This window comes from Lontra canadensis, unplaced genomic scaffold, assembly GCF_010015895.1.
Source record: "Lontra canadensis isolate GAN:19392208 unplaced genomic scaffold, GSC_riverotter_1.0 scaffold103, whole genome shotgun sequence".
NCBI classification, from domain to species: domain Eukaryota; kingdom Metazoa; phylum Chordata; class Mammalia; order Carnivora; family Mustelidae; genus Lontra; species Lontra canadensis.
This window is the reverse complement of record NW_022631097.1, coordinates 1,846,583-1,863,011: the sequence shown is the minus strand read 5'-3', so window position 1 is coordinate 1,863,011 and position 16,429 is coordinate 1,846,583. Positions and strand designations below refer to the sequence as shown.

The window sequence follows — 16,429 nt, the reverse complement described above, 5'->3', positions numbered from 1 at the left end:
TGGAAACAAAAGACTGATACCCTTTAAGTGTAGAAAATAGGTAATTTATGCTTCCCTGAATGGTTTGAAGCTTTGGTATTTGACTGCCTTGGTTGTCTACAAGGTATTGGTCTCCTTGATTAAATGACATTTCAGTTGTGCTGTGTAGAAAAAGCAACACTTACATGCCTTGAACATTATGTAACTGAAGAATTTCAGAATTACTGCTGAAAATCCACTGAAATCTCCAATTTAAGCAATTTACAGCTCTTGGTGAGTAAACATTTGTTTTGAGGTTATAAAACACTTCTTTTCTGACTAGTAAATTGTTCATGTTCTTTGTTATCTTTCTGGTAAAATGGGAATAAAGATCAGTACTCCAAATACTGCTTATTTTGTATTTGATAAAAAGTGTGGGAGTCCTCTAGGAGAATGAGACTATCATCACCATAGTTTTCCTAGGAATACTCAGTATGTCTCATTACAATATCCTTTCATATGCAAGGGGACACAACTTAATTGTGCCAGGCTGTTAATTCTGTATGTTTTTCAACAAAATACCTGTTGTTGTCTGGTAGCAATTTCTCTCTTCTTTCTTGATTGGAAATACAAAGTATTTCTCTTCTTTCTTGGTTGGAAATAGAAAGTATTTCCTTCCCAACAGTTTCACCTGAAAATGCTTACCTATTTTATAGAACATAAAGTTCATCTTTGTGAGTCTAGACAGAGTTGAGAAAATTTCTTAGAAACATGTGCAAAGGGATGTCTGGGTGGTTCAGTCAGTTAAGCTTCTGCCTTCGGCTCAGATCATGATCCCAGGATCCTGGGATCCAGCCCCATATCAGGCTCTTTGTTCAGTGGGGAGCCTGCTTCTCCGTCTGCCTGCTGCTTCCCCTGCTTTGTGCTCTCTCTCTGACAAATAAATAAATAAAATCTTTTTTAAAAAGTGCAAAATGTTTTGTCTAATTTTTCATCAGTTACCCTCAAGTCTGAACATATGTATGCACATATGAAATAAACATGTTAATAATTAAATCCAAATTTAAGAAAAATGAGAAAAAAGCAACCAACTTCCTCATGTTCCCTTAGAAATTAATGCTTCTCTGGTGTTCTTTACTGAAGATGTCACCATCCCTGTAGTTACAAAATCTTGATCTCAAGTCATCCTCAGTTCTTCCCTCTCAACACCTCGTTCACTCAACCATTCCAGTACCAGGCACAACTTAAAACAGACCAAGCTGTTGGGAAAAATCTTTTAGGCACCATAACTCCGAAAGCCAGCATGAGGTTGAGCACTCCCATAGTTAGCTTTTGGGTTACCCAAGCTTCCTTCCTTCCTCTAAAGGACTGTCACATTTTTCCACCAGTAGTGCTTTTTATTACTACCACCTTCTTGGTTAGCACCTGGATCTACCATCACTCCTGCTTATCATTCCTGGCCCCTCTAACATCCACACAGATAATTTATTCAAATTAATTCTAAAGGACTACCTTCGCTCCAATTGTCTTTTCTTCCATTTTATCTCAACTATCAAATCATATAGTTGTACTCCAGATATTATCATTACCAATAACTGCACTACATGCAAATATAGGATTTCAAATAGCTACTCCCTGATATAATCACTATTCTCTGATCTCATCAGTTCTTCTAATCTTACCACTTTTCTACTAAGCATCCCATTCTTGAGTCCTTATTTCCTTCTTTGTCTACTTTAGAGTTCATGGTTCAGCACTATTATCACACCCTTGCAAACACCGTTAATCCCTTGTTCCTTTTTTCCTCTTAATATTTGCTCACAATAATCCCAACTCCATTAAAATCATACAATTTGGTTGACTAGACTCCATTCTAATTTCTGACCACAAATCTCAGATTAGCATTCAACACACACATCTATTACATTTCCCAGTTCTATTCCCTTTTACCAAGATCATTAATTTACATTTCCTCTCTATCAAATCTCTACTACTCATTTCCCCCCTCACCAAATGTTCCATACCCACAGATGAAAGCTATTTTTTTCTACCACTGAATACTAACTTATTTTCATTCATTTTCACATATTTTGCCTTCTTTCCTGATACATTTGATAAACCCTTGACCCCAGTTCCTGCTCTAACAACCATCTAATTTCCTTATTTTTTTTTAAGATTTTAAAAGTTGATATTTATTTATTTGACACAGAGAGCACAAGCAGGGGGGAGCGGCAGGCAGAAGGCGAGAGAGAAGGATCCCCGCTGAGCAGAGCGCCAGACTGATGTGGGGTCCAATCCCAAGACCTTGGGATCATGACTTGAGCCTAAGGCAGCCTCTTAACTGACTGAGCCACCCAGGTGCCCCTAATTTGCTTCCTTTTATAACAAAATGTTCTGAGTTGTGTCCCTTCTCTGACTCCAAAACCTCATTTTTAACTTTCTGCTCAACCTATCCCAGTTGGCTATTTATCCGCAACACTTCATTGCAATAACTTTTAACAAAGTTGAAGTGATAAAATTATTGCCAAAGTCAATTGTGTTTATCTAATTATTAGATTTTTTTGCACACTTTCACATACTTAACCACTCCCTTAGTCCTTATTCCTTTTGACTAATGTTTGTACAGTGTATCTTTTCCCATCTTTCCATTTTCAATCTGTCTGTGCCCTTATGCTTAAAATGTCTCTTGGGATGCCTGGATGGCTTAGTTGGTTAAGCATCTGACTCTTGATCTCAGTTCAGGTCTTGATCTCTAGGCCTTGAGTTCAAGTCCCACATTGGGCTCCAAACCCAGCATAGATGTGGACTTAAAAAAAAAAAATGTGTCTCTTCTAAGTAACATATAGTTTGATTTAATTTTTAATCCAGTCTGATAAGCTTTGTCATTTAACTGGAATATTTAATCTTTTTACATTTACTGTATTTAATAATATAATTATTAATACAATTAGTATTTACTAATTATATAATTATTTACATAATTTGGTTTACTTTTTAATACTAATGTGTAAATACTAATATAATTGGGTTTACATGTTATATATAATAACTTAATGTATTACTATAACAAGTATTTACTTGTAAATTATGTAATTATTAATATAATTTGGCTTACTTTTTTATACTTACTAATGGGTAAATACTAACTGGGTTTAAGTCCTACCATCCTGTTACTTGTTTTCTATTTGTCCATCTGTTCTTTTTTCCTTTCCTGCCTTTTTTGGATGAATCAAGTACTTTTGTTATATTTTATCCTTCATTAGCTTAAAAAACTTCTATTCTGAAATAATTTCAGATTTATAGAAAAGTTGTAAGAATAGAACAAATAACTCTATTTGCCCTTCACACAAATCCATTAATTGTTAACATTTTTCCACATTTATCATTATATTTTTTTTCTGACATCAGGATCCTCTGTTCCAAAATACGTGGGTAATGTATTAAGGAAGAAGGGCATTCAGTTATGTAACCACAATGTAATTATCAAAATTAGGAAATTTTACAGCTAATAGTCAGATTGTCTAATAGACCTATTCATATATAAAGTTGTCCCTATAATGTCCTTTAGAACAGATTTCCCCAGTCCAGGATCTGAATGAGGATCATTCACTACATTTCATTGATATGTCTCTTTGTCTCCTTTAATCTGGAGCATTTCCTCTGATATTTTTTGTCTTTCATGATCTTAACTTTTTTTTAAGATTTTATTTATTTATTTTTGACAGAGAGAGACACAGGAAGACAGGGAACACAAGCAGGGGGGAGTAGGAGAGGGAGCACAGGATTCCCACTGAGCAGGGAACCTGTTGTGGGGTCTGATCCCAGGACCCTGAAATCATGACCTGAACTGAAGGCAGATGCTTAACCTGCAGATGCTTAACCCACTGAGCCACCCAGGCACCCCATGATCTTAACATTTTTGAAAAGTTCAGCCAGTGATGTTGTAGGATATTCCTCAATTTGGGATCCTTCTTATGAGTAGGGATTGGGTTAGGTGTTTTTGGCAGGAAGATCAATTAAGAAATCTTGGGCTCTCTCAGTGTATCAAATCAGGAGGTACATGGTTTTAGTTTGTCCTATTATTCGTCCTGTTAATTTTGGCCACAAATTAAGGTTGTGTCCACCAAATTTATCCAAAATTAGGATCTTCTCTCTTGTAATTAATAAGTAATTTGAGGGGAAATTCTTTGAGGCTGTGTAAATATACTACTCTCATCAGACTTTCCTCCACTTGCTTTAGAACAACTGATTCTTGAATCAGTTACTGTTGTGGTTGCAAGATGGTGATGTTCTCAGTCTTTTTGTGTTTGTTAGTTATTCTATTAGATTTTTAATCATATATTCTTTTATTTCAGTTGTTACTCTAGAGACTTCAATATGCATCTTTGACATTATGGTCTGCTACTATCTGAACAATATAGTAACCTTAGAGCAACTTAATACTTCCTTCCAGTCTTTGGGCTACTATTGTTATATATTTTATTTCTATATATGTTAAAAACCCCACAAATCATTACTATTGTTGTTTTAAGTAGTCACTATTCTTTTATATATCCCCCTACCTCTTTGGTGTTTTTCACCGTCTTTCATGGTTTCCAGGATAATTTTCCTTCAGACTATAGAAACACTTTTAGTATTTTCTGTAGAGCTAGTCTATGGTAATTCATTTTCTCAAATTTTATTTGTCTTAGAAGTCTTTAACCTTGAAGATATATTGAAAGATATATTCACTGGAATAGAATTCTAGGTTGGCAGGGCTTTTTGTTGTTGTTGTTGTTGTTGTTGTTGTTTTGTTTTTTTTTTTCTTTTAGCACTTTTAAAGATGTTATTCTATTGTCTTCTGGTTCCATAATTTCTGTGGAGAAGTCAATCCTAAGTAATATTATTGTTCCTCTGAAGGTACTGTGTCCTTTTTATTCTATTTTAAAGCAGTTCTTTGTCTTTGTTTTTCAACATTTAAACATATTTCTAGGGTGTAGTTTTCTTTGAATCTACTCTCATTGTGTTCACTGAGCTTCCTGCATCTGTGGGTTGATACCTTTCATCAATTTGGGATAATTTTAGACACTGTCTATTCAAATGTTATTTTTACTCCATTCTCTTTCTTTTTTGAGAGCCCTATTATGTTTATTTAAATTTTCTGCTTTTTAAAAAAGATTTTATTCATTCATTTGAAAGAAAGAGAGAGAGCATGAGCAGGGGGTGGGGGAGAAGAAGATTCCCCTGCTGAGCAGGAATCCAGAGGTGGGGCTTGATCTCAGGGTCTGGGATTATGACCTGAGCTGAAGGCAGACACTTAATGGACTGAGCCACTAAGGCACCCCTGCCTTTTTTTTTTTAAGATTTTATTTATTTATTTGAGACAGAGAGAGAGAGAGAGCACAAGTGGAGAGGAGGTCTAGAGGGAGCCCGATGAGCATGGAGCCGATGGGTGGCTCAATCCCAGGACCCTGAGATCATAACCTGAGCTGAAAACAGATGCCTAACCTCTAAGCCACCCAGCTTAAATAATGATGATAAAGCTTAAATAAGATGATAAAGCAGATGATTATCTTATCATCTGCTTTATTCTTTATTCTTATCACTTTTTATTTTTATTTTTTATTCTTATCTGCTCTTACCATCTGCTTTATTCTTTTTTCTAATTTTTCTAATTTTATTTAAATTCAATTAATTAACATTCGTTTCAGAGATAGAGTTCAGTGATTTATCAGTTGCATATAACACCCAGTGCTCATTACAGTACCCTCCTTAATGCCCATCACCTAGTTATCCCATCCGCCCATCTACCTCACCTCCAGCAACTGTTTCCTGTAGTTAAGAGTCTCTTATGGTTTGTCTCCCTCTCTGATTTCATCTTATTTGTCCCTCCCTTCTCCTATGATCCCGTTTTGTTTCTTAAATTACACATATGAATAAAATAATATGATAATTGTCTTTCTCTGATTAACTTACCGTAATACCCTCTAGTTCCATCAACATCATTGCAAAAGGTAAGATTTCATTTTTTTTAATGGCTGAGTAATAGTCCATTGTGTGTGTGTATGTATGTATCTATCACATCTTTATCCATTCATCTGTCAATGGACATTTTAGCTCTTTCCACAGTTTGGCTTTTGTGGACATTGCTGCTATAAACATTGGGGTGCAGTTGCCCTTTTGGATCACTGCATTTGTATCTTTGGATAAATACCTAGCAGTGCAATTTCAGGGTCATAGGGTAGCTCTATTTTGACTTTAACAGAACTTCCATACTGTTTTCCAGAGTGGCTGTACCAGCCTGCATTCCTACCAATAGTGTAAGAGGTTCCCCTTTCTCTGCATCCTTGCCAACATTTAATGTTTCCTTGCTTGTTAATTTTAATCATTCTGACTGGTGTGAGGTGGTATCTCATTCTGGTTTTGATTTGTATTTCCCTGATGCACATGTGTTTGTTGGCCATTTTTGTTTCCTTTGGAGAAATGTCTGTTCATGTCTTCTGCCCATTTCCTGACTGGATTATTTGTTCATCTACTTTATTCTTTCCATTCTTATTTCATTTGTGCTTCAATTTTGATGTTTTCTAATGATGGCTTCACTAATTCTGACTTTAGCTGTGTCCAGTACTTTGTTAAATCCATCCAAATAAGTTAATTTCAAACGTTGTATCTTTCAGTTCTAGGTTATCCTTGATTCTTGTTCATAGATTCCAGTATCCTGATGAAATTCTCTTTTTATCCATTTTGTCCATCTTTCTCTATTTTATTTAATATAATAATCATATTGTAAAGCCTGTTAGATCTATTATCTGGATTATCTAAGGGCCTTCTTCTATTTATGTTTTCTTTTGTTTATTGGCTATTTTCTTACTCTTTATTTCTTACTGTATGCCTAATGTTATATATATAAGAACCATGGGAACTACAAATGATATTTTTACCTGAGAAATTTCTTCTTTCTTCTGCTAGTCAGAGATGATTTGGTACTAATGATGTCAGTCCAATCAGGGATTGAGCTGGGTTGGGGCTGGGTTGCAGTTTTTGTAAGTCAGTCCACCCCTGGTTCATGTCTATCCTTCCAGGCTTTTGATCAAGAGCCTGGCAGATCTATCTCCTCAACTGTGGAAGACAGCAAGAGAGTCAAATCAGCCCCTGGAGGTTTTGAATTTAGACCATTAGCCTCCTACACCACACAGCTCACAAAATAGCAAATGTCTTGAGGGTAGACAAATTGCATTATTTGTGGAAAGCCCTTCCCTATAGCAGAACTTTGTCTCCTAAGCACCCTAAGATTGTGGGAGATTTAACTTTAAATCTCTTTCTTAGACTTTTAAAACTTTAAAACCCTGTAACTTCCAGTACAATCACAAAGCTCAGCAAATGCCCATTGTGGAAAACTGGTCAGAAATTTGGGACTTCTTGAAGTTTTTAGTGTGTTGTGCCAACCACAACCACATAACTACAAGTTCTGCTAGTTTCTTTTTTTCCTAGAAGACTCCCTTTTTCTGGCCAACCCCAATTTCAGCCCATGCTCAAAACTGACAAATGTCTCTAGAGATGAAGACAGCCAGATCATCAACTCATCTAGAATGAACTCTTTCCAGACTGGAATTTTAGTTTAATCTTTTTGCTCCCACAGCTTTCCAGTAATTTTTGCAATGATTTGTTGTCGTTCCCCCCCGCCCATTTGTTACAGTAGGAGCATTGGCCTAATATGACCTATTGCATCCTCCTTAGAACTGGAAGTCCCACTCCCCTCAAATGTGAAACTTCCTACATCACTTACTGCTCTTTTTAGTCGCGCCCCCCCCCCCGCCCCCCGCCGACCTCATCCTGACCTCCAGGGCTGGTTGCTTAGACTTCTCCATCCTCACTTTCTCGAAGTGGCCTCATTCAATGGCAGTGGTATTGAATACTATCCCTACACTGAGAGTTCCCCACCTTGCATCTCCAGCCCCTTACCTCTTCCAGTTTCCAAGTTTTGTAAATCTAACTGCACTGTTTGTATCTCCAGTTGGATGCTGAAGAGACATCTTGAATTTAGGATGGTTAAATCATGGCTGATGCCTCCCCCCCACCCCCATCCACACCTCCCGTTTCCTCATAGTTGCTCATCCTTTCTTCTCTTTCCCATATCCCCATATTCAATTCATTAGTAAATATTTCTGATGTCTGCCTCCAAAATGGATGCTGAATTGACCAATTCTCATGTCTATTGTTAAAAACCTGGTCTCAGGGGTGCCTGGGTGGCTCATTTGGTTAAGCATCTGCCTTCAGCTCAGGTCATGATCCCGCAGTCCCAGGATCGAGCCCTGCATAGGGCTCCCTGCTCAGCTGGGGAGTCCGCTTCTCCCTCTCCCTCTGTCTCCATGTTTGTGCTCTCACCCTGTCAAATAAATAAAAATCTTTAAAAAAAATAAAAAAGGATGCCAGGGTGGCTCAGTCAGTTAATCATCTGCCTTTGGCAATAGTCATAATCCTAGAGTCCTGGGATTGAGTCCTGCATTGGGCTTCTTGCTCAGTAGAGAGCCTGCCTCTTCCTCTGCCTGCTGCTCCCCTGCTTGTGCGCTCGCTCTCTCTCTCTCTCTCTCTCTCATAAATAAATAAATAAATAAAATCTCTAAAAACAAAATAATAAAAAAAAAAGTAAAACTTGGTTTCAGTCACCTTCATCTCTTGCCCAAGCTACTAGTAGTTCCAACCATTTCCTTCCCTTCCAACCTGCCCACCTGTTAATTCATCTTCATGGCAACTGGTGTGATTGTCAGTTTCCAAAGTTTAATCAAATCCTATCACTCTCCTTCCTTGAGCAAAACTGTCTAAGGGCTTCTCTCTTATTGTTGTTAGAGTAAGACCCAAACTCTGTAGGTTCTATGTGATCTGGCCCTTGCCTACCTCTTGGTCCCCTTGGTCCTCACCTCCTTTCGCTTTCTTGCTCATTTTGTATACACCACCCACCCTGGTGGGCCCCAAGCCCTCTAACTTACTATCACTCTAACTGAAATAACCTCTAACATAGACAAATCATTCCAATTTCAGTGTTCGTCATTTCATTGTTCTGGTGTTAATACAAATGTCACCTGCTTGAAAGGCCTTCCCTGACTCGTCCATCTAAATGAGCCCCTCCCTCTACCACCATCACTCCCTATTACATTATTCCATTTAATTAACTGCACTTAGCAACATCTAAAGTCTTTTAAAAAATATATTTATTGTCTGTCTTCCTCCCAGGATTTAAGCTCTTTGAGGCCAGAGTCTTGTTCTGTCTTGTTCACGGCCGTATCCACAGAATCTTGCACATAGTAGATGTTTAGTGCCCTTGTTGAATGCCTCCCCCATTAGATCATAACCATCTTGGGAGCAGGGACTGTGATCTAATTTTGGTTTTCCTCTTCCTGCACCTAACAGTATCATGCACATTGTGGAGACAATGTTAAGATGGTTGGGACCACCTTCTAGTGAGGTGTTAAAGATAAGCCTCTTCTGATTGCCCCATCATTGCAATTCCTCTGACCATTAATGACCAGCTAAACACATTGCTAAAGAAAAATGCAGACAGTCCTGGCCTCCATTCCATACCCCAAGTCATGAATGGGAAAAGCCTTCTTAGAGCTGTCATTGCTCAGTGCTATTGGTACCTGCCCCTGGACTGAAGGAAGAAAGGAAATACAGAAAAGAGCAATAGGGTTATGGTTTGGTATTTTCTCTTACTATAGTATCCAAAACATAACTGTTTTAATGGTATTATGTTCCTGTGAGGCACACCTCTTAAAGTCTTAACAGTTTCTAAACTCTAAGTAATTAAGCTTAACTACAGATCCATCAATGACATCAATGACATCCTAACACGTATTTTAAACAAGCTGTGAACCATAAAATCAATGTAGTGTTTTCATTGCTAAAACCTTGTTTTAATGAAATCACAGAAAATACCAGCATGCACTACAGTACTATAGGGTAAATTTTTGTGAGCACACCCACATACTTATACATATGTGTAGGTACTGGTCAGTGCTACAAAATATATTTCTTACTGTGGTCAATATTTTCAAGAGTAAGGAAGTCACTAACATATTAGTTTCACAAATCTTTATTCCATACAAAACAAAACTTTAGACCCATCTCATAAAACAGAATACACTTATTTAAGGTTTTGACAGTGTACAAAATTAAAATTTGGGTGTTTAATCCAAAGTTTCACATAAGTATATCTTGTAAGGTAATTTCTTTCCCTTAATAAGTAAAATTTATATTATATATTATTCGGGAAGCAAATCATCTCCTAATTCTTCATCAGCAAAATCATCCTCATCGATTCTTTTTTTGGCTGCAGTTTTTGGTCTTTCTACTTGAGGGCCAAGTGGATCCACATAGGAGGCATCTAAGTTTCAAAATAGATTGTTGTATTAGAATAATAAAGAAAAACAACAAATGTGAAACCAATTTGTCTCATAAGCTAAACTGAACTGAGTGAACAGAAATGCTCTCCCAAGTCATTTAAAATTTTGTCTGTAAATAAAAAATTCTTAATGCCCAATTATACATTTTTGCCACCTCACCAAATCTTCTTCAGACCTGGAACTGGGTGGGGAATACCAGCACTTGCCTATTTCTTTGTTACTGCTACTTTCATAAGGTTCATTTGTCCCAGGTAAAGCTCTGAGTTTGGCACTTAGTCGTTCACCTTTACTACTGGCACTACAGATCTGGCCACTATCTGAAAACACAAAGATAAAAATGCATTTGTTTAATACGCTGAGAAAACATAACACTACAATATGAATCTTAAAGTAAACTTATTTGCCAAGAAACAGGTTGTTTTATTTGGAAGCCAACTTCTGAGGGATATAATTCTTGTTTCCTGAAACTCCAAAGAAACCTCTTGTTGAGAATCTATAACATAGATAAAACATCGTTTAAAAGTAGTCTTTATATGTAGTCTTTCACATGTATGCTTAGTTATAAGTTTCAATTTTGTAGATTCACTGGTGAGAAGTTAGAGACCATGTTGATGAGTATAACCTAGCAAAGAACAAAGAGCAACTGGAGAAACAAATAGGAAGTCATAAGACCAATATGAGCTGTATCATCAACCTCATTAACAAGGCTGGTGAGTGGCCCTAAAATCAATTAAATGAAAAACAGCAGGAGAGGGTAGGAGAGGACCTAGATCATATAATTACTTTCTTTAAACATTTGGAAAATGTTCATGGTAGGAGAGGATTAGATTTTCCCTCTATAGAATAGACTTTGGTTCAGTGTAAGGAAAAACTTTAAAAGGATTATAGCATCCAAATATGGACTGGCTGCCATGGGAAATATTGCAATCCATATCACTGAAGATTTTCAGACAGGGCTGAAGACTCACATTAGCAGGAAATATTAGTAGTGCTTCTCAACCTTAAATTTCCATTATATTTTTTAAAGAAATACTCCTCTAGCCCCACAGTTTTTAATTCATTCCCTTAAAATTCCCACAATGTCATTTTTTCCTATTATGGGAGCTTCACTTTTAACAAGAATTATCTATCAACATTTGCTGATTATTTTTTTTCTGAGTATACTTTATATTTCAGTTTACTGATAATGTCTCTAGGAATAAACCAAAACAAGATGGTCTTTAAAATCCCCACATTTTAATGGTGGCCAACTGCATAAAAATTATAAGTCTTCTCTAAGTTCTTATAAAAAATTACCATTTTCCCCCAATAATATCCTTAGATTTAGGCTCTGAATGGGTCCACATATTTTGGTATATTTTTTATTTTTTTGCTCCTGTCTAATTTTTTGTTACATTTAGGCCCATCTTTTCCATCTGTAAGTGTAAATGCATATTTTTCAAGGGGCTTAAGTGAGCTCAGGTCAAAAAGTTTGTAAACCATTGCTCTAGGCAATATTTCTTTTTTCACTTTTCATATAGATATGGGTTACCTATGTGAATAAAAGAAAACTCTGACATCTCCCTCAGGCAACCATAGCCCTTCTGAAATTCTAACATAGCAAAGGATTCCACTCTTGTAGAACAAGCAAACTTCAAAAAATAAAAACGACCTTCCTAGAAAAACTTCAAATGTCCAAACTGAAAAGCCATGAATATAGTTTTTAAACATTTTCTATTATAAACACCAGTGAAGGTATATTGTGAATATCCTCATTTCATCACTTTCAATCAACTTTCATGGAGTAACACTGCCATACATGGGCAGCTGTAAATGGATCAATAAGCATTTGTAAGTCTGGGTGGGTTTTATCCCTAAATAATGAAACAAGTTATTATATTAATTTCATTGTAACAACAAACAACAATTACTATTTCCTAGAGAAAAGTTAAAATATCAAGTAACTTCTAAAACCAAGAATCTGGAGATCAATTTATTATCTGAATTATCAATCAATGAACATTAAAACTTGTAAATGATACTTTTATAAGAGAAAAATTTTAGAATCATAGAATTTATAGAGTAATAAGGATTCTTGAAACTTACCTATACCAGAAAAAACAGAATATCCCTATGGAATGGACAATGTATATAGATAATTCCCAAAGTAAACAATACAATTGGTCAATTAAACATATAAAAGTATTTAAACTTACTTAGCCTTATAGTAAGTGAAAAAAAGTCAGGACACTACATACTGAGTGATACCATTTAGAAAGTTTAAAAACAAGCAAAATTAAAAACAGTGTTTGCGTGCATTGTATGTGAAAAGGCAAGAAACTAAAAAAATATAAACTTAAATATATATAAAAGATAAAAAAGAAATCTCACAGTGGTTACCTGTGAGGAAGGGAGGAGATGGTGTGGGAAAAAGCACATAGGTAGGCGTAACAGTAATGTTCTGGTTCTAATGTCTTATGATGTTTATGTTTTATGATAGCTTCATTAATTTGAACTTTATATGCTTTGTAACTTAAGAGTGCTACATTGATTCTTTTGTAGGTATCAAGTATTACATAATTTAAACCTTCACATAATTCAACACTATTAAAATGGCCAAGATTTTAAAAATATCAGCTTAGTAAGTGAAATGAACAACATTTCTGAGATTAATATGGTAGTATATATCAACACCTAATTTTATGGTCACCAAGATAGCAGAATAGGAAACCCCAGATCTTTTTTCCTCACAAAGACACCAACTTGACAATATACAGTCCAAAAAACCTTCATGAGAACTCCAGAAACCAGTTGGAAGTTGCAGTACCCCAGATAAACTCAAATCAAAGAACAACTGCACTGAAACAGGTAAGAAAAGCCATTTGATTTGAACTGTGTCAGCCCCTATCACAAGCCAGAAGAACTCATGATTGGGAAAAAAAGCCCATGCAGATTCTCCCTTGGGAATGAAAAAGAAGAGTGGAACATACATCCAACATTTTGGCTTTTCAGGGAACTGCGTGAAAGACTGGTTTGTCTTGCCTGACTTGGAGTGATGAGGAAACAAAATACCTGGTTGGTAGTTTGTTGCACTGCCAGAGTACCTTCCCTCACTGCACATAGTAGCTTCTATGTGATCAGGGGAAAGTATCCAGCTCATGGCTTCTTCCTGAGCAAGGGTGATGATTAGAGTGGAATGTACATCCAATAGTCCAGCTTTTGGTGGTGGTGGTGGTGGGGATTTCAAAAGGCCTGGTCTCACCTGACTCACAGCACTAATGGGGAACTGGCACATCTTGGATGCATGGGGTTGCCGAGAACAAAAGAGGGCTCAGTAGCCTTTGCAGTGCTAGAGATCCTGCAGCACCAAAAACATCAGAGGAAGCAAGAGATTACAAATCCAGAAACCTTTCTATTTAGGAAATTACATGTAGAAGCTGAGAGAAGATTCATACCAATAAAAACTCTTGAGAAATTCCATAGTCTCTAGTGGGGTTGATTTGTGACAGCTTCTCTTGTACAAATCCAGCCTCCTAAAACCAGAGAAAAGTGGCTGTTTTTTCAAAGGAAGAAATCACAAGAAACATGAAAACACGGCCCAATGACAGAAACAGAACAAATCTTCAGAAACTGATCCTGAGGAAACAGAGACCTATTGATTACCTGACAAAAAATTCAAAATAATTTTCTTAAATAAGTTCAATGTGCTACAAGAGAACGCACAATAAAATCAGGAAAATGAAGCATGAATAAAAGTAAACTATCAACAGAGATAGAAACTAAAAAAAGACCAAAGAGAAATTCTGAGGCTGAAGAATACAATAACAATAACTGGATTGAAGAATTCACTACAAGTATTCAAATACAGATGTGATTAGGCAGAATAAAGATCTGTGAACTCAGAGATAGGTCATTTGAAATTACTATATCAGAAGAACAAAAAGAAAACAGAATGAAGAAAAGTAAAGAAAGCCTAAAAGAATTATGAGACATAATTCAGATTTTGGGACCAAACATATCAATATACATATTATAGTAATCTCAGAAAGAGAGAAATAATGGATCAAAACTTCCCATATATGAGAAAGGAAATGAATATCCAAATTTGACAACTCAAAGAACTCCAAATAGGATGGACCTAAAAAGATGCACATTGAGACACATTATAATCAAACTGATAATTCAGACAAAGAAACAAGCAAGAAAAAAGCTAATTCATCATAAAGGGAGCTAGCACACAATGATGAAATTTCACAACAGAAACATTACAGGCTATAAGAGAGCAGGATAGTATCTTCAAAGTGCTAGAAGAAAACTCTGCCAACCAAGAATACTATATTTGGCAAAACTGTCCTTCAAAAAGGATGGAGAAATAGACTTTCCTAGATAAACAAAAGCTGGGGGAGTTTATCACCACTAGAGCTATCCTGCAAGAACTGATAAACGGAATCCTTCAAGTTGACACAAAAGGATACTATACTGTAAGAGAATATCATATAAAAATATTAAGTGGGGTGCCTGGGTGGCCCAGGCATTAAGCGTCTGCCTTCAGCTCAGGTCATGATCCCAGCGTCCTGGGATCGAGCCCCACATTGGGCTCCCTGCTCTGTGGGAAGCCTGTTTCTCCCTCTCCCATTCCCGCTTTTGTGTTCCCGCTCTTGCTGTGTCTCTCTCTAATAAATAAATAAAAATCTTAAAAAAAAAAAGAGAAAATATAAAGCTCTCTGTAAAGGTAAATATAGAGATGAATACAGAATCTAGTAATACTGTCATGGTAGTACATAAATCACTTTTAATTCAGGTATAGAATATAAAAGATAAAAGCATAAAATATAACCATTAAATTATTTTAATGAATACAAATGATAAAAAGATGTAATTTGTAACACTGATAACATAGTGTTGGGGCAATGTAAAGGAGTGAAGTTTTTGTAGTGATTTAAGTTATTATTAGTTTAAGATAAATTGTTTTACCTATAGGATCTTTTATGTAATTCTCTCGGTAACCACAAAGAAAATACCTACAGAAAATGCACAAAAAATGAGAAAGGGTTCAAAGTATGTTGTTAGAAAAAAAACAAAAACAAATAAAAAAAAAAACAATGACACACAAAAGGCAGCAAGATAGGAAGAGGACAAAATAACTAAAGGCATACAAAATAATTAACAAAATGGCAACAGTAAATACTTCCCTATCTGTAATTATTTTAAATATGAATGGATTAAAATCCAGAGCAGCTGATGGGTTAAAAAAAAAAAATCCAGCTATATGCTATCTAGGAGAGACTAACTTTAGATATAATGACATACGCAGGCTGAAAAGTGAAATGATGAAAAAAGATATTCCGTGTAAATGGTAACAGATAGAGAACAGGAATGCCCATACTTATTTCAAGCAAAATAGATTTTAAGTCAAAAACTGTCACAGAGACAAAGAAGGACATTATATAATGATCAAAGGACCAATTCACCAGGAAGACATAATAATTATATATGCACCTAAACAGCAGAGCACTCAATATATGAAGCAAATATTGACAGAACTAAAAGAAGAAAAGATAGTAACACGGTAATAGAAAGAGATTTCAGTATCTTACTTTCCATAATGGCTCAACCAGCCAGAAGATCAAAAGGAAACAGAGAACTTGAACAACACTATAGATCAATTAGACTGAATAGATATTTACAGAACACATTATCCAACAACAAGGAAAATCCTGCTTTAGACAACTGTCCAATGGCAATTCTGAACCCTGAGCTTGTGCTTAAAGCTTTTTATCAATATGACTGATAAGTTTAAAAAGTCTCAAATCTTCATTTGTGCATCACTTTACAGATATTTGTAAGTATTTATCTGTCTGAAACGTCAATATTCAATGATTACCTATAATAATAATTAGTCATAAATGTAGTTAATACTTAGATATAAAAATTATTTATACATTACTATAAATCTCTTAAAAAGATCAAGTTTTGACACACACAGAGAGTGAAAAAGAAATTGCTTAGAAAATTGCAGGAAGCCCCAAGAATTTCAGTATCGGTGAAAGCAGGTACAATAAAACTAGTTTCAGACATTCATTTTAGCCCTAAGAGTAGCTTAAAATGATCTC

General features: G+C 35.8%; 1 protein-coding gene across 5 annotated transcripts in view; it reads right to left on the bottom strand.

The window, feature by feature from the left end:
• Positions 1-10,012: 10,012 nt before the first annotated feature.
• Positions 10,013-16,429, bottom strand: part of IFT88 (intraflagellar transport 88) — a 148,568-nt gene continuing 142,151 nt past the window's right edge. For 4 of the 5 annotated variants that reach the window (XM_032838225.1, XM_032838228.1, XM_032838229.1 and 1 more), the window contains 2 exons: positions 10,544-10,654; positions 10,013-10,318 (listed from right to left, as the gene is read on the bottom strand). In XM_032838225.1, coding sequence (XP_032694116.1) covers positions 10,197-10,318; positions 10,544-10,654 — 233 coding nt within the window. In that variant the 3' untranslated portion in view covers positions 10,013-10,196. Of the gene's footprint in view, positions 10,319-10,543; positions 10,655-16,429 lie in introns of those variants that run through there. The other variant, XM_032838230.1, reaches the window with a different exon arrangement.